At 45.9% G+C, this 18,651-nt stretch overlaps 2 protein-coding genes across 4 annotated transcripts in view; one reads left to right on the forward strand and one right to left on the reverse strand.

Moving 5' to 3' along the window:
• Positions 1–286: 286 nt before the first annotated feature.
• Positions 287–14,938, reverse strand: NOXA1 (NADPH oxidase activator 1). The gene is made up of 15 exons (XM_026049346.1): positions 14,765–14,938; positions 11,907–11,989; positions 10,622–10,730; positions 8,494–8,628; positions 7,609–7,716; positions 6,861–6,920; positions 6,169–6,206; positions 5,323–5,464; positions 4,130–4,189; positions 3,731–3,803; positions 3,467–3,525; positions 2,297–2,466; positions 1,607–1,712; positions 1,390–1,513; positions 287–1,182 (listed from the first exon to the last, which is right to left on the reverse strand). The coding sequence occupies exons 1-15, from the start codon at positions 14,936–14,938 to the stop codon at positions 1,085–1,087; spliced, it is 1,539 nt and encodes a 512-aa protein (XP_025905131.1). The 3' UTR covers positions 287–1,084.
• Positions 14,939–16,136: 1,198 nt separating this feature from the next.
• The window catches only part of EXD3 (exonuclease 3'-5' domain containing 3), a 277,733-nt gene continuing 275,218 nt past the window's right edge, over positions 16,137–18,651 (forward strand). For all 3 annotated transcript variants that reach the window (XM_026049504.1, XM_026049500.1, XM_026049502.1), the window contains exon 1: positions 16,137–16,183. The gene's annotated coding sequence lies outside the window, so the exon portion shown is untranslated. The remainder of the gene's footprint in view (positions 16,184–18,651) is intronic.

An 18,651-nucleotide genomic window follows, 5' to 3' on the forward strand; every position in this document is an offset into this window, starting at 1 on the left:
AGGATGGACTGTCAGATGTCTTCAAAATATTTACTGGCACATTTCAATGGAAAAATATAATCAACAGTTGATTTAAGAGTTGCCACCATTCATCCASTCTTTATTTTATATTCAGGTTACATAGCCCAGCTTAGTCCAACACTAAATCCATAGGCACTTGAGTTATTCTATTTAAAACAGCACTGCCCAGCACACTGCCCAGCACAGCTCTGCTGGGGGAACCAGACAGGCATTTCTTCCTAGCTCCCAAGTGAGCGCCTCTGCCATAGCCCAGAGCCCCTGTGAGCAGGAGTGTTTCCACAGCTTCCTCTCCTCCATGCTGCAAGACTGCTGCTCGTATGGGATTGTACAGTAAAATCCAGACAAGACTTTTCAAGGACTTCGAAAAAGAGCAAAAAGCATCTTGAGCACTGAAGTGGCAAGTGCCCTTTGTGTTCTTGCAGATCCACAAGTATATGCAGCTGATACTTGCTGGGCCTAACCCCCAATGTCACTCCAAATACCCCACTGTGAACCAGTTACAGAAGGCTTTCAAAAAGAGAGCAGCAGCTTGACCTCTGATGCAAATGAAAATGTGTGGTAAATGGACACAGGAAACTGATTCTGCCTCCTGCTCACAAATAGCTATACAACAAGACTCGGTTTCCCCAACCCAGATTTCAGCAGCAGAGGGAGAATTCATAAATTCCTTCATTTAGAAGAGCCTTTTCACACCCGTTAGTCTGAGCTCTTGAAGCCTAGGTATGCTCCTCTGGTTGTTATATGGGCATTTCATGTAGCCAAATACCAAATCCTCCAATCTTCTCTCTGACCCAGACAATCATATTTTTGGCATTGTAAGAATAGAGGTAAAAATGACAAGTCTTGGGACAGGCTGTAGAAAATGCTGCCAGATGGCTGCACCTGACCCCGTGGGATCCATAGCTGTGGGACATCTCCTATCTAGAGTAGTCAGCTTCATGAGAGCATCTTGATGGCCTGGCTGTGGTCTGAAAGAGCTGGTACTGTTGTCTCTGACTCATGGGAGATGGGACTGATGGCAGTGGGCTCTCTGCGTAGTCCGTCGGGAATAGGTCCCTGTTGCCTATAGGGATGTAGTATCATAGCCAGATTGAATTGCAAAGCATTTCGGGAAGATGCCAGTCTTGCCATTGCAGTGTCCTTCAAGCCAGTCATTATTCACTGGAAAAATAYAAAGGAGTAGCATGAGCCCTGTCCATATGAGCAGGCTTAATGAGAGTTTTCAGTGCTGCAAGCCTGCACATCTTGAAGGCTCAAGCCTGTAACAGCACTGAAGAGAAGCCACCTACTCCTCATTATCTCCACTCCCTCCCTGCAACTCTGAAAGCCTTGTCCAGTAGAGCATTGTCAACAGGACTAGACAGCTACCTTCGGAAAGGATGTCCAGGGTGTCTCCTTTGCTGAACTCCAGGTCGCCTGGCCCCTGCGCCAGGTAATGGTGCTGAGCCAGCATCCTGTAGAGGACCGGTCTGCCTGAGTGGGAATCCAAGCCCTACAGGAGAAAGCCAGTGTAAAGATTGCAAGTGMAAAGCAGAGACTACATTAGAGTCTAGCACAGCATAAAAGCAAGTCACAGTGTACCTACCTCGCACCAGAGTGTCAGCCTGCCATCTGCCAATTGTTGCCATCTCTTCCCCAGATCTTCCTCTCCCAAAACTGCAACCAGTTCTTTGCTGTCTGAATGCCTGCAGCTGCAATGATTCATTGAGATGACTCAAATCACTTGATTTAAAGCCAAACTTAGAGGTAATTCTAGCACTATAAAATCTTGAGTCTTACAAAGTTTCCTTTGTAAACCAACTGTGAACTTGTCACTGTGGTTCRCTGTATGCTCACTGGATAGATGTGACCATGTCAGGGAGCAACTCATGTGCCTGGATACTTTCCTTGAGGGTAAGATCCTGAATTCTCTTGACTACCTTGACTGAATTCCTCCAGGGACGTTAACAGTAAGAGACACCTCATGCCAGGACTAACTCACATTTATACATTTATATCTGACTCCTAAATTCCTCTGTGTCAGTCCTAGGGGATTTTAAAAGCTGAGCTGAGCTGGAGAACATCAGATATGCATCAGCTGCATCTGTACAGAGTTTTTCTTTGGGTTCACTCCTGTTTCTCTACCATTGTGTAGCTTCCTGGGAAGATCCTTTGAGTCTCCAGAGCTTCCCTGGGCTACTGAGGTGGTCATCATTGCAGCTTCTCTGTCATATGCTGCCAGTTTCAGTGCATTCACTGAGGGCATAGACGCTCCCCAGATGGTTCCACAGCGTACCTCAACATCCCTTGCTCTGCTTGCTGGCTGAACTTCTCCCTCAGCAGAGCCCGCAGGTCTGACAGAGATGGCACCTCGCCTGCTCTCAGCGCTATGGTGCAGTCACAGCGGACTCTCAGTACAGTGGGTCTGTCTGTGCTGGACAATGCTTCTTCCGGTGTCAGTGGGATCTTTTTGAGAAATATAGCACAGTATTTCAGGACAATCTGGTTATTCAGGACTCTCTGCCATATTGAGAGAGGTGACACAGACACAAGCCTCTCAGCTCAATGCTGCCACATAATGATAATGTGGTGTCAAAATGCAGATCTGAATTACAGAGCAGAAACAATGTGATGGSTCATAGACCAGGATCTAATGTTCCTACTGTGATTCCAAGAAACCTGTCCTTGYGTTGGATCACACAGACCCCTTCCAAATCCCTGCAGGACTTTACCTATAAAACATCTTCTAATCAGATAGAAAGATGCAGGCAAGGGCTCCTATTCTACTGCCTTTCTGCTTAAAGCACAGATGACAAAAGATGACTCCAATATCACTAGATAAGCATGGCAAAGACAAAGGCTGATAGAGATCTGAAGCTGACAGTAACACAGAAGGTGTTGTCTCTATGTGGACACAGTAGTAGTTCCAGCACTCTCAGACATGCTACACTTTTCAGCATAGAGGACAGTGGTTGATAATGATATGGAGACATGTTAGAGGATATATTCCCAGAAGAAATCAAATATGAATATTCAAATTGCTGCGGTACTTCTAAAATACTTCACAGGAAGAGAGGAAAGGGAAGAGTGGCTAATTCAGAGACTGCTCTCTTACAAAAACAGGCTGCAAACTGCATTTCTGAGCACTTGATGCAGTTGCAGCTGGCAGAGCTCAGCTCCCTGGAAGGTGAAAAATGGGCCCTGCTCTGGGAAGCTGCAACTTTGGGCTGCCTCACAAAGCAGCATGGTCACAGACTTAGGAGTGGTTGAGGAAGGAACATGTCTCTGGAATGGAAGGACCATCTCTGAAATGAAAACATGGACAGAAGTTTTCCCAGTGATTTTGGGGCACCWCAGGCCTTTTCTAGGATCTGGCTAAAAATTCCCCTAGCAGTTTTTACAATTTTGTTCTTCTGAGGCTGTAGCAGCTTTACTTTGTGAAATTTTTGATTTGTAAAATGCCCACCTTAAAGTCCATTTGGGAAACATCAGCATTTGCAGAGGCATTTTCTCCATCAGGAGATTCTGCAGAACAGAAAACAAAACCCATAAGCAGTACATGCAGAAAGCACAGATCCAAAAAAACTATTTTGCAATCTGCTAGTATATAGACAGCCACTGCTGCAGGGGTCAGTCTCCTCACACACCCTTAAAACAACAAGGTTTTGGCACAGCAATTTCACACAATACTCATTGACATGTTGGCCTACCTGGCCAACAAAAACGCTACCTGGTTTTTGTTTCCCAGGGATTCGGCTGGGAGGCACCTTAGCAGGAGGGAGAGGAATCCCATTGTTGACATTCTGCAAGAGAACAACAGAGCAAAGCATTAAGCAGAAGACACTGGAAGCTGCAGCAGGTTATCATGACCTTGGTCAACCTGAAATGAAAACCACTGAGGCCTGGACATACAAGAAAACCCTTAGATTTTGCTGGTAAGAGATCAGAATAAACGTGCATTTTTTTTCCTGCTCTTAACTTTTCTGTTCCAGTTCAGAAAGCACTTGGTCTTTGTTCAAGGTGAAACAACATGTGCTAATGACACACAGGTATCCTCTCCTGTGCTAATCTTACAAGCAAATGTCCTTGGTTCCTCCCTCTCCCTCTTGTTACAAGATTAGCATCTCACCAATTCATCCATCTTTGGGGCAGGAACAAGCTCCAGTAGAGAGGCTGGTATATGCAGCTTCTACAGAACACAAAGCAGAGCAGAAAATGAGCCAAGAATTGGCTGTGATGGTAGTTGCAGTCTCTAACCTGCATTAACTGATCATTATGAGTAATTACATTTTTTTTCCAACCTGTAATAAATTTATTGACTTTGAATTTCATCTGTCACCTTAGAGACCAGTCAACTATAATATTCAAATTTTTCTGTAACTTTTCACTGTTTCACTGCTTCAAATCTGAGTATTTTGAATGATTTGACATTAGCATAGACTCTTGTTGCCTTATGACATACCACCTTTACAAACATATCTTAGGAATATATTGAATATTTCAGGTCACAACAGTGTTTGTGGTGCCATTCTTTCCTTAAAAAAAATGTTCATTTTTGCCTGTCCTTTATTCTATTTTTACCTGYTAATCTATTATCAGCCCTTTCTATTTCTGATACCCTAAGATGTTGGGGGGTTTGAGTATTTTTGTGAAGAATCCTTTGATAGATTTTTGCTTTGGAAGTATGGTCCTAACCCAGATGTGGGTTTTGTGTCTCAACAAAAGAATCTCCCACTTTGGCATATTTATTTATTTCAATGAAATTTATTTGGAACTATACTATATTCCTCTAACAGAGAGAAAGATGTCAAATTTGCTGGACTGCAGCTCCTTGGATCTTCCCTAGAGCCATTTATAAAACCTGCCAGCACAGCTGAAACCTTCCYCCAAATTTTGCTAAGTTATTTTAACAGAAATATTTCACATCAAGTAARGACCAAGTTGTCTTCTCCTTCAGCTCCATTAGAACTCTCAGGTGACAAGTACTGTTGTAACTGTGGTCCTTACTTTCATCTGTGAGTCATTCYGATTCTACCGTAGGTTCCTGAATGGTGGAGAGCACAAGCGACTACAGAAGAGCCCTTGTGGATAGATGGAGGTAAGGGGTGAGTAGGAGAAGCTGGCAGGAGCCATGTATCAGAGACACCCATAACTAGCAACTAATCTGTGGAAATGAGCTTGTGAACACATGTCCTGCTCTGAGGTGCTACGGAAGGGTCTCAAAAACACCTATTAGGAGAGGTGCAGTGAGAACTTGCTGATAGGCACAAGTCTGGTCTTTCTTGGCTGGGAAGTATTGGGAGGTCCATGCTTTTGCCTTACCTGTCCATCATGTATGGCTGTAGCCCAGCCATTTGCTCCTCTACTCAGCACAAAGACCAAACTGTTTGCTTTCACTGCCAACTTTTCTGAGTCCTCAGGATAAAAATGGGACAAAATTCGATAGTAGCCTGATTCACGGTCTCTAGAAAGAATAGGAATAAAAGAACTGTTACCCAAGTAACCTTGGAGCTTTAATCCTGAGATGACATTTTATCCAAAACACTGCACTGATGCAAAATAGCATGAGCCAAAACTTTCAGCTGGTAGGAAATTCTGATTCCCATTGTTACTCTTTTGTTCCAGCTAGGAACAAAAGGAGCTTGAAATGCAGCTTGAAATGCAACTTCCGCAAAGGCAACTGCCCCATTTCCCCTGTGCCATTAAACATCTTCCAAAACAAAGCAAAGATTAAAATTTAACTCTGAAGTACCATTGCCACAATATTACCAAAACAGATGACTTTCATGTTTTTGAACCAGGGCTGAATTTGGCTTAGCAGTGCAGAGCTTGCAGCTAGCACTTGGAAGCTTTGTCCTAGAAACCAGGACTGGGCACATCCCATTTCTCAGCCGCTATGTGATTATTATCTGTTTCCCCAGACCATTGCACTGCCTCCTGCATAGCTCTAAATTAAGAATCTCAGAGTACTATCTGCAAAACTCTTGCTAGCTGCAGCATCTCTTGCAGCCACACAAGCCTTTTGTACATTGGGCATTCTCTCCAAGCTTGAGAGTTAGATGTGGATCTTGTAGAGTCCTCAGAAGAAAAATATCAGAGGACAAAACATGACATTCTGAACAGAAACAGTGAGAGAAGAATGAGACCAGGGTGAGACTGGCCACTTACCGCAAAGCATCAGCACTGGGCTCATAAAAGCCTTGTTTCTGCAGGGGGGAAAGAGCATCCATTTAGAACAGTATGTGACTGAGYAAAAAGTGTCACCTTATTTACTGCCTCTTGGAAGAGAGGGAGCTTCTCATTATTTTCTCTTTTTCTCCTTTGACCACATTTGCCACACCACAGCCTGCAATCTGCTGCTGCACATCTTACCAGGGTGCCCCTGCAATTTCTCCAGTTCTCCCTTTATCCCATTAGGTAAAGAGTGGCAGTATTCAAGTACTCCCACCTGAGATAGAGTACTCAAGTTTTTTCCCCCTACTCTGTACTCTAGATAACTCATACAGTGCAAGATGTTTATGCTACCAAATTTACAACATTGCTTTGCAAATATATGTGGAGGACAGCAGAGGCTCCACTGCTGTTTTAGCATGGTGAGGAGAGTAACATGCATCTTCCAAGGGATGGAGACTCACACTGTTGCCTGAGACCCCTCCAGTCAATGCTGAAACAATCCAGTTGGCTTTGAAAGACCCCATGGTATCTGCTCTGATATGAGGATTCACAGGTAGAAACTGCATTTTTTTTCAGTGATGCACTCTTCTGCTGATGGTGTCAAGATCTGAGGACCTACATGGAGCTTTATGACAGCAGCATGATAYTGCTGTGCATTCTTCCTTTCACAGCTATGTCCTGCTCACCTGAGGCCTAAGAGGCTCGAAGCCAATGTATTCATCATTGGGAATGATGGAGGAGATCACCTGTAGGAAGATAAATAAATTACTGAATTCAAGCTGTATGAAGAGAGAGCAACTAAGCCCCTAAGACTCATTTCCTTCTGACCTCTCTAGTGGTCAGGCATATCATGAAAGGTGCACAGTTGGACCCCAAAAGCAACTTCAAATGCCCTTGTCCCTGTTTTCTGAAGAGATCTCTGAGCTGACAGTTATGCCATGTTCCATGGCCATAGAAGAGATCAGAGAAAGAGATCATGTTAACTACATGACAAAACATTTGTAACCCAAGCGCATGTCTGTCACACTGGGAATGCAGTTCTAAGAGTGGGGCAGAGAAATCTACTCCTTTCAAAAATGTAATTGTCAGCAAAATGACAATCACTAAGTACCTGCTTTGCTTTTTCAGACTTATAATGACTAAGATGCAGAAGACTTTTTAGCAACAATGTGCAGTTTTGATAGAAGAGGGCGCAGTTGTAACAAATCTCATTTTGTGTTTCCCAGATACCCTGAGTGGCTGAAGGCCCTGAGACCCTGCTTTGGGGTCTCTTCCAATGCAGGGGCTGATGTCCAGGCCATCAGTAATGTTCTCTGGAGATATCAGAAGTTGTGATTTTAACCTGTTTGTTGTTAATCCTAGTTATCATGCACCTCACATGTTTTTATATGCTATGTTTGATTTTTCTGTAGATAAGATGATGTTACCTTTTACCTTAGGTTTACCCAGGAAATCTTTTGAATCCAGCTCTTCAATTTCCCTCTTTCGTGGTCTGAAAAATTCCCCAGGTGGAACCTGCATGGGCTCTAAAAACATACGCTCCTAGGGTTTTGAAAGAAGATCAAGGAAAAGCCATCAATTAATATTAAATTAAGATCAGTAAAAAGCAGGTAATGCTTCCCTATGTGTGGAAAATCAGCTCCAGGGAAATATTAGGGCAAAAATTACAGCTGCGAACTTGAAATATGGCACTTGGATTTAATATGTGCATGAAATCAAAATCACGGAGGGCACTGCTCAGTGTTGAGTCACAGGCTGACTCTGTTGACTTTGGATGGGTGGTAAGGAAGGGCAGTGACGTAATGATGGTTAAACAAATCTCTGATCAGTTTTTCTAGTTGGTTTTGAATGTTGTTGTTCCGTCAGTCTATGCACCCACAAAGTGGCATTCAATAGYACGTATAAATAATACATTGACACACAGGACAAAGGTGGTGCTAGGAGATTATCAGTCTATAAAAAGCCATTGTCCTTTAAAGGTATACAAAAGAGATAAGGAAGTACAGAAGTAACAAAATAATGACTCTTCCATGCAAAGTAAATTAGTGAACTGTCAGTTGTTCCTGATCAAGCAAGAGTGGAATTGTGCTGACGCTAATAGGAAATTTACTTAGAACTAGCCCCAGAAGGAAGAGTATCACATCCTTCATATATATCTACATCCTTTCTGTTCAAAACGCCTTAGACTCTATCACTAGGTGATCATGCAGATGGACAGACAGGAGGGACTAAACATGTAACAACTGGCACATTTTTATCTTAGATTTTTTAACTTAAGGCCAATGTACTCCAAAAAATAGCCTACAGTAGTACTCTTACCTGCACCTGTTCAAGGGCCTGGTCCAGGATTGCTGTTCTTCCTTCGGGTGTCCACACCACAGCCTTTTCTAAGGTGGCCTTAGCTTCCTGCCACTGCCCGAGCCGGCACTGCGCTGCTGCAGTGCTGTACAGCACCTAGAACAGCAAGGAGGGAACAAAGCCAGCTGTGTCTTAACTCAAAAGACTGAGGTCGAGTTGAAAGCAACCAGTCTACTGCACTCAGCAACCCAGCCAAGAGGGACGAGGTACTAAAACACCAGGCCAGAAAGGCCAGAAAGGATTTCCTTGCCAAGCTGCCTGGTTTTCTCTTCATATAGAGCTGGGTAATATTTCTCTGCTGTGCAAAGTCTCTCTGACTTTCTCTCCCTACAGAATAACCTACCTGAAATTGCTGTACTTTGCTGTGGTTTATGAATGTACAAATTGTCAGCTGTACCTTGCTAGYCTTAAGCAGCTTGTAAGTATGTTCTTTGATGATATGTGGGGTGCAGGAACATTACAGACTGGATGTAGGGAAGCCCTTGAACAGGAAAGCTTCTCTTCTTGTCAATGCCCAACAGTTAGTGTATAGAAGTGGCCCAACAGATTCCCGTGTTAGATCTCTTGCTACTTTTTATTATATGGTTCTTGTCTTGCAAGTTGCTTTAAAATATTTGGATGTAAACAGTGTTTGAAACAGAGATGCAGATAACAAGATGCTTTTCCTTCACTCRTGCATCCTTTTACTAGAATATTCCTTTTTCTGGGTAGAATGACCATGCTAAAAACCTACAAGAACTTTGGAGATGCTCCTGGAGAAGCTGAGGCCTGAGGCATCTGCCCCTCAGGCCTCTGAGATACAGAAACTCCCCCTGAACTCAGAAGCATTGCCCATGTGAGTGGCAAAAAAATGTGGATCTTGGAACCATGCACCACATCTCCTCYCGCCTGAGAGGATCACATGCAGCATATGAGAAGCCATGCATGGGGAAATCTGATGACACAGTTCTCTGAAAAGATTTATTTGCATTTTTTTTTTAAGGCAGAAAGATGTAGCTAGACCTGAGTAGAATGAGATACAATTGAATCAGGAGGCAGATTCTGAGTCCAGAGTGTCAGCACGGTGACGGCACATATTCTGGCAATGTCTACAGCATGTCGGGGGAGGAGCTGTTTGTTCATACCATGGAAGGTCCTGATTACCTCCTGAGGCACTTCGGGCATTTTTGCAGCTGACTACACCTCAAGAAGAACTCATTGTTTCTAAAGTGTGTGAGCTGACTGAAAGGAGTGTTGGGAACATTCATATTGTTCAAAGACACTGAAACTTTTAAAAGTAATCAGGTTTAAATGACCACAAATGTCAAGTGCAACTTCTTCCTGCCAGGTAAAAGGCACACAAAAATAGAACAAATCTGAATGGCTCCTGGGCATGCTTAGTTTGAGATATACAATAACTCTTCATTCCTCTTGTAGAAATGAAGGATTGAATACCTTTTCCTGAGTCTGCTTTTCAGGTCACATGCMTAGACTCAATTCCAGGAAGAAATGAACCTTACAGTCACCCACCTGCATCTTCTATTAAAACACTGCATTTTTGAAAAATTTTTTACAGGCTTAGGTCTTTTTGTACAGGATGTGGCAGTATTACTCTATGCAACAGTGTATGACCTRGAGATGGAAGTGCTGTAGAAGTGATAAGTATCATCAAGCAGCTTGAAGCCCAGGTTAGACCCACTTGCAATATTAAGACATCTATCTATAGTCAGAAAAACTTTCATGCACATGAGCTTCATCATAAACATATTAAGCTTTAATTATAAACAAAACATGTTTCCATCTGTCTATATTTCAAGCTATTTCTGCTTTYAAAGCAGAAGAGTTCACAAAATATATGCTACACACATAAGCTAAAAAATACATGCCTATACAAGGAGCTGTAGAAGTGCTCAGAACTATTTTAATTTTCAAACTATGAGCAATTTGTTACAAGTTTTCAAATATCCTTTAAGAAAAAAAAAAAAAGAACTACAAGTATGAAATGATTTTTCTTCTTCTGCACTCTCTGGAAAAGCAGTTAGGTTAATAACACCTATTTCTGAAAACCTGATTAAGGAGAAGGACTACAGAAACACAGAGTGACTATTACCTCCCATGCATTAAGCACATATCTCAGCCCCAGCTGCTTGTAATCAATGAATGGATTCTTTCTTAGATGGGTGAAAGCCATATGATAATCAGAGAGAGCTTCTTCGTACCTGCAAAGAAAAGATGATATTAAGAATGAAAACATGACTAGACTCTCATTAGGAAGAATCAGACTAGCAAAGAAAATCATCCYCTTCCCAATAGCTTGGGTTAGAAGTGCCTCACTGGAGTCACGTATGATCTTGTGAAAACAAATATTCCCTGTCCTCTTTTCATTGGTCTGTACTACAAAATGGACATGGTTTGTCTCTCCTCTGGGATAACATGCATTGTTTTACTTTTTGGGGATAAATGATGTTTTTGTGGTACCTGAAGTGCAGCCACAGTTCCCAGGAGGAAAAAGTGCAAAGAACAAGGATTAACAAATCCTGTGAATTTACAGCGGTCATCCTTGCGCTGCTCGCTCTGGCAAGCTTGGCCTAGCAGACAGCTCAGAGGAAATGAAGTGATGGCTGTATAAACAGTGCTGCCAGTGATTAGCAAAGACACATGAATGGACAGATCAATACTAGCAGAACTCTAGAGATACCCTAAGGAAAGGAATGAGTTTGCATTTACACTACATGTACTCAGGAAAGAATTTGATTCAGCTCCCAAAAAGGCAACAAATTCCCCATTAGAAGGGATGCACTTGGGCAATCCTATGCTATGCAGGGCAAGTGAGCTCCCTCTGAGGCTGCAACTGGTGAAACAGAGGATCCAGGAAGGTCTGTACAGCATCCACTTGAACAAGGAGTTAGCCATCACCATCAAGAGAAGCTGTCAGTGTCAATCCAGTGACACTAATGGAGCAATCTCGCTGTTAAACGAGTGAGGTCGAGTTCAGGCCACATAATCCACTCTCAGCAGAGAGGAAGTGCCAGACATACTGGACAGACTCCATTTTTAGGGATATTGGCTCACATGTAACATAAAAAGATCCACCAATCAGTGCAATTATATTTTTCATTTCCTGTCAAAAAGTGAACGGCAACATAAACATGCAGGAGTAACTTCCTTCTCCTTGTGTACAGGATAATAATGTCACATATTAGCCTGCCACTCCTGAGGTCCCAGAGTTGTATAACTGTTCTTAGTTCTCCCCTGCAAAGGGGAGATAACACTAGCCAATCTGTGGTATGGCTTACAAAGCCAAATAGGACCTCATGAACTGTTTAAGATCACTGGAAAAAGTGAATTTTAGGAAGATAAATTATTACCAAAAGAAAAAAAAAAAAAAGACTTACATTTTTAACTGCAGATGGACAAACCCTCTCTGAAAGAAGCCAACAGCTAGAGAGTTGTCCTTAGCAACTGTTTTATTGAATGCCTAAGGAAAAAAAACACAGAGACATCTCAAAGATTCCTTAAGATGCTGCTAGGTCAGCAGCTAAGCACACATATGCAGCTCCCATGGGCACCCACATYCCCACTCCACTTGCCCCCGAGTGGGGTGTTGAGGCTCAAAGCTGTTCAGACCCCCTTTGCTGTGGTTGTGCTGCAYCCATAGACATAAGGCCCACAGCAATGTCCCTGTGTGGCTTCAGAAAGGGCTCATGGCAAATTGGTTTTGGACTAGGAAACTTCACAGAATCATAGAATCATAGAATGCTTAAGGTTGGAAGGGACCTCAGAGGTCATCTAGTCCAACCCCCTGCTCACGCAGGGTCACCTAGAGCATGTGGCACAGGGCTGCATCCAAGCRGGTTTTAAAGATCTCCAAAGAAGGAGACTCTACAACCTCTCTGGGCAGCCTGTTCCAGGGCTTTGTCACCCTCACTGTCAAGAAGTGTTTCCTTAAGCTCCTGTGGGACTTTTGGTGCCTCAGCTGGTGGCTGCTTCCTCTAGTCCTGTCGCTGGCCACCACTGAAAAGAGGCCTCCCCCTCCTCCTCACTGCCTCCCTTCAGGTATCTATAGACACTGATCAGGTCCCCCCTCAGCCTTTTCTTCTCCAGGCTGAACAGGCCCAGCTCCCTCGGCCTTTGCTCACAGGGCAGATGTTCCAGGGCCCTGATCATCCTCGTAGCCCTGCGCTGGACTCTCTCCAGCAGCTCCACATCSCTCTTGTACTGGGGAGCCCAGAACTGGACACAGTCTCCAGATGTGGCCTCACCAGGGCTGWGTAKAGGGGGATGATCACCTCYCTYGACCTGCTGGAGACGCTCTTCTTAATGCACCCCAGSATCCCGTTGGCCTTCTTGGCCACCAGGGCACACTGCTGCCTCATGGTCATCTTGTCATCCACCATGATGCCGAGGTCCCTCTCTGCGGGGCTGCTCTCCAGCAGATCAATCCCTAATCTCTACTGGTGTCCGGGGTTATTTCTCCCCAAGTGCAGGACCCTGCACTTGCCCCTGTTGAACCTCATGAGGTTTCTCGCCGCCCAGTCCTCCAGTCTGTCCAAGTCCCTCTGGATGGCAGCACAGCCCTCAGGGCTATCAGCTACTCCTCCCAGTTTGGTATCATCGGCAAACTTGCTGAGGGAGCACTCCAGCCCTTCATCGAGGTCATTAACGAATAAGTTGAACAGGACCGGACCAAGGACCGACCCCTGGGGGACACCACTAAGTACAGGCCTCCAACTAGACTCTGCGCCACTGACTACCACTCTCTGCACCCTGCCACTGAGCCAATTCCTAATCCACCTCCCCGTCCACTCATCTATCCCACACCTCCGGAGCTTGCCCAGGAGGATGCTGTGAGGGACGGTGTCAAAAGCYTTGCTGAAKTCCAGATAGATGACATCCACCGCTCTGCCCTCATCTATCCAGCCAGTCACTCCATCATAGAAGGCGATCAGTTTAGTTAAGCATGATTTCCCCTTGGAAACTTGAGGATATTAATCCAGGTGTGCAGGGGAAAAGGCAGCTCAAGCCCTCCTTCAGGGCTTTGTATGAAGCCAGAGAGGTGGCACGAGCTGAGCAACATTTTCAGTCATCTCCAAGATGACTGGATCTCCAAGAAAAGAAAATGCAAACCAATGGGCGATCCAAGAGCTTGTAATCTGGATRCTCAGTACACTCCAGTAGAGTTTGCCATCATCTTCCACCCCTCCTTCTGCCCTGGGACCCATGGGAATAATTCTGGTGAGTCTGTCAGGCTGGAAAGAGCCACCTGAAACAGCCTGTGGCCTTGAGCAGGCACACAGTGAGAGAGCTGCAGGATTTTGCACAGTGCACCTATATGACTGATATTCCTGGCCCAGGTTGCAAGCTAAATTCAGGCAAGAATCATTAAAGCACATACCAGTTCACAGCAGCTGGCTCAAGGTAATGCTGAGCCAGGGGAATTAATGTCCTCTTCTGAGGAAGATGGGGATAGCTTGGCGGTCACTGCGATCAGACAGTGTCCGGATGACAAACCAGTCCTGAACCCCTGGACTTTCCTTAGATTGCCTAGTCAGGGTGTGCAACCAGTACAGGCAGCCAGAGTTGATGGCTGCCTTTCATGGGGACCAACSTGCACGCCTCACTTTAACAGTCTGCTTTATTACACTATAAAAGAGAAGAAAACTGGGGCACTGGTGTATGCAGAAGCAGAGTACAAATTTGTCCTGGCCCATGGACATCAGCTGGGGCCTAAAACAAGTCTCCGGAGCAGCACTGCCAGGACAGGCTGCCTGGCCACCTTGCCGGTGGCACTGGAGCAGGTGGTGCTCCCCTGAGGGCAGCCATGTCTCCAGACGAGCTGCTGCTTTGGGGAAGTTTGGGCAGCTCCCGCAGGAGGACGGGTAGCCACGGCTGTGGCGCTCCGCGTTTCACACCCGCAGGGCCTRCTCCATTGGCACCCACAGTTTACCTGTTAGCTGGGCCCGCAAGCAGGACAGCCTGGATCGGCCGAGCTTGCAGAAAAGTCTTTTTTTATGGCATTACCACCCACCCCCCAAAAAAGCCACCATCAACAACAAAACAGAAAACCTTCCCACCAGGGAAGTGGTGTAACTACAGAGCCCTTGGACCCTTTCAGCTTTTCGCCTTCGGTGCCTGCTCCCAGCCAGCACCACCAACCCTGCCCCGGCACCAACTCCCAGCCCTGTTTCCAGGCGCCATCCAGAAGCGGCTTCCCCACGGGCGGTGGCAGCAGGGCCCTGTGCATGCCGCTCACCTGCAGGGCAGGCGGCAGGTGGCCCCACTGCAGGTGCACGCAGCCCACGTTGAAGCAGATGCGCGACGGTGGGTCCTCCAGGCTGCCGAAGCTGCTCAGCGCGGCCTGCCAGTCACCCGCCTCGGCCGCCTGCACGCCGGCGTGCCAGCACCGCAGCAGCTCGCGGTACGCCATGCTCCCCGCAGCCTCTCCCAACCGCGGCTGCCGTGGCTGCYTGCCCAACGGAGCAGGAAGCGCCACCTGAGCAGGAAGCGCTGTGGCCGGGCGGGCGGCTGCACCCTGTCTGAGCGGGGAGGTGCCCTGAGGGGCCGGCAGCTGCCATGGGCCCGGTGCTCCTGGCGGGAGGCAAAGCAGAAAGTGCGACCTCACAGGCAGCCCCAAAAGCTGAGGGCAGCCCTGCGGGGGCAGTCCCCTAGCCTATTTCATTTCATTTCATTTCATTTCATTTCATTTCATTTCATTTCATTTCATTTCATTTCATTTCATTTTTTCATATTTCAATTCATTTATTTAAAAAAAAAATTCATTTTATTTCACAGAATCATAGAATGGCTGAGATTGGAAGGGACCTCTAGAGATCACATAGTCTAAGCCCCTGCTCCAGCAGGGACACCTAGAGCACGGGGCACAGGGTGGCATCCAGGTGAGTTTGGAAGATCTGCAGAGAAGGAAACTCCACAACCCCCTGGGCAGCCTGTGCCAGGGCTCTGTCACTCTCGCTGTAAAGAAGTTCTTCCTCACATGCCGATGGAACTGCCTGTGTTTCAGTTTGTACCCATTGCCCCTTGCCCTGTTGCTGGCCACAGCTGATAAGGTTCTGGCCCCATCCTCCCTACATTCTCTCCTCAGGTACTTATTATACATATTGATCAGATCTCCTCTCAGTCTTCTCTAGGCTAAAGAGGCCTAACTTGATTAGTCTTTCCTCATATGATAGATGCTCCAGTTCCTTCATCATTGTTGCTCTACRCTAGTAGTTCCATGTCCCTCTTAATTATTTTTAAATATTTTATTTCATTTTATCTTTTTATGTTTTATTCCATTCTAAAATATTTTCATATTTAGGATTTTATTTTATTCTCTCCTACCCTCCTGGACATATTCTGAGCCACGTTAGCTCTGTAAATACGGTACGGGGCAGCCTCCCCGCTCTACAGTGAATACGGTACACCCCCCACCCACACGTTCCAGGCCCCGCCYCCCCGCGCTCCTTGCCACGGGCGACCTCGCCGCCTGCAGGCGCGGGGCCTCAGTGCCTCCGGAAAAGTCATCCGGTTSGGCGCGCGGGGGCTTAGCCCTCAGGTTCCGCTCCGAGCCGCGAAGAGGGTTTGCCACCCGGAGCGGAGAAAAGGGTGCAGCGGGGAAGGCTTTCAGCTGCGCACGGCGGCACTCCAACCGCCGCTTCCGGGTGCGCGCAAGGTGAGTGGCGGAGGCGGCGGCCGCGCCACGGCGGCTGCGCGGCTCTGCGAGGGGCTGGGGCGGAGCTGGGCCGCCGCCTTGCGTGGAGCCAGSGAGCGGCCAGCAGGGTCTGGCGCGGGGCGGCCGAGCCCGGCGGGGCAAACAGGAGTTGAGCCTCGCAAGCGGAGGAGGGGCGGCGGGCCCGGGGCGGCCGCTCGCGTGTACGCGCTGCTCAGCACAATAAAGCCATGACGCCTCCCTCCGCCTCCCTGCTGGCTCTGGGGGCTGCGCGCGCGCGCGGGCGTCAATACGGTGCTAGGCGGAGGGCTGCGCTGGATGCGTATTTACGGTAGCGCGGTACGGCGGCCGGGTGGGCTCAGCTGGCGCCGCGGGGGTGGCCCCGAGGTGGGGGCGGCCGCGTTCGCGCCTTCGTTCTTCACGCTGAGGGGCGAGAAGGTCCCAGTCGAGCTCGAGCCCGCGCTGGGTCTTAGCTACAACCCGCCCGAGCTGCCGGCGCCGAGGGAACACAGTGCGGGCGGGGAGAGCAGCCGGAGGGGCTGAGGCGGGGGAGAAATGGGCACTGAGGGAAAAGGTGAAGTCATAATTACAAACCATTGCTTCTTTTCCAGGCTTTACAGAGCTCAAATATTAAATGTTGGTATTTTCAGGTATTAACAGAATTAAAGGTAATTGAAATGGACCAAGTTGAAGCTACAGGAATTCCCAGCAGTTCCTAGGTAGCGTAGTTCCCAAATCGTTGCGGGGTAAAGTGAGAGCTGCAGCTGGCAGTGCTATTAAGTGGCTGTGTTTTCCACCTTGTGTTAATCCGTACGAGGCATCTGAGTCGGATGAACTGCTATTTTCTCATGTGATGGAGACAGAACAGTGAGTTTGTCTTTAATAAAGGGATAAGTGTCTTTTAATTCAAAAATAGTCAAATTTAAATATGTTATCTGAGTCCCCTTTCACTGATTATAAGCATTCTAGAAAAAYAGAGGAAAAATGCAGTAGGATTAGAAGTACTATAAATATTGCTCCTGTAATGTAGAAAGATGGAATGTACTTTAGAAAAGTGCAGTTCACCTGCGTTGACTTCAGTTGCAGGTAAAAAAACCAAAATGAATAAATCAGSATATGGTGAGTAATTAGATACTGCGAACACAACTAATGGCTGTAGTCCTTGAGGTCAAGCTTCATACCTTTGAAAAACTTGTGTGGGTGTTTGTTTTGTTTTTGTTTAACAAACGTTTTTAATGTTAATTTTAACAAATCTGCTGGTTTTTGTCTGTAGGGGATTATGAGATCTGGTTATGCAAGTCACCCRTTAATATAATTGCTGTTGCATACTTGAATTTCTCAGGGCAATCTGACTTGGTGTRATACAGCACTTTGGTTAAATGACGATGCTGTTTCATGGCGTTAAGGCAAAAGTTAAGAATGAACTTACTACCAAATCCTGAACCTTAAGAGGAAGATGTAAATGAGTGAGTTATTTCTAATTGGATCTGTTACCAATTCTTTGTTCAGATACTAATATGTCTTCATGACTAACTTACATTATAGGAAAAGTCTATAATCTTTGCTGGTTCTGTTTGCTAAGAATGGTTGGTACAATGGTCAATGACAGAGATGTTACTGCTGCAATGTGGTTTGAGCCTCCAGCAAATGGTCCCAAGGGTGGGAAGGTTCTTAATACGATATAAAGAAAGATGTAAAGTCCAGAAATGGGTGCTGCCACCTCTATATGGTAGGAAGTGATTAGATGGTGACTTGTRGGATTTAGTTGTGTTGTTGTTGGAAAAGAGCTGATTTTAAGAGAATGGTATTGAAGTTTATTGTATTTGTGTGTGCAGTGCTAGGACTGCTACTGGAAGACAGTGTCCAGTTATACCAGCTCTTCAAGCAAGATATCAAAATACTGGAGGGCTCAAAAGAAGTCACAAAAATGTTCTGGGTCTGGAAAACAAGGCATGTGAGAAAAGAGTTAATGAACTCTGCTTATTCGGGCACATCAGTCAAGAAAGCAACTCAGTTGCTCTGTGGAAATCCCTGCCTGTAGAAAAGTTACCTGATAGTGAAGTATTTTCAGTCTTTTCAATGAAGATATGAGATCCGATTAACTGGAAGCCAAAGCTACAAAAATTTCTTTTAAACATGATACAGTTTCCTAGCAGTGATGGAGGCYAACTATGTGAGTAGTTTATGGGAGAGGTTAAAGACTGCATTATTTGGAAGCTTTAAGCTGAAACTAGATAACACTTTACAGGAAAGATATAAAGCTGGCTTCTCAGGTAGCTACTGGTACGAGGGTGTCTGCATGGTCTGGTTAAAAAAAAAAAACAGTGAACTTCGGATGCCCTTCTGGAAACTTGTGATTCTYAGTCTGCTTGTTCTTCCTCTTTGCCTGGCTGCAGAAAAAGCAGAATTTTTGTCTTGTTTAGAAGAGGCTTAGTTTTAAAGGAAGATAATTAACTAGTCTTGTGATTTTT

Source organism: Nothoprocta perdicaria, unplaced genomic scaffold (assembly GCF_003342845.1).
Source record: "Nothoprocta perdicaria isolate Ctin4 unplaced genomic scaffold, notPer1 scaffold_6, whole genome shotgun sequence".
NCBI classification, from domain to species: domain Eukaryota; kingdom Metazoa; phylum Chordata; class Aves; order Tinamiformes; family Tinamidae; genus Nothoprocta; species Nothoprocta perdicaria.

Coding starts and splice junctions, on each gene's coding strand:
- NOXA1 (XM_026049346.1), bottom strand. CDS start 14,938: ATGGCGTACCGCGAGCTGCTGCGGTGCTGGCACGCCGGCGTGCAGGCG. Junction 6,207..6,860: donor TCGAGCCTCTTAGGCCTCAG/GTGAGCAGGACA, acceptor TCCCCCCTGCAG/AAACAAGGCTTTTATGAGCC. Junction 1,713..2,296: donor GCAGAGCAAGGGATGTTGAG/GTACGCTGTGGA, acceptor GAATCATTGCAG/CTGCAGGCATTCAGACAGCA.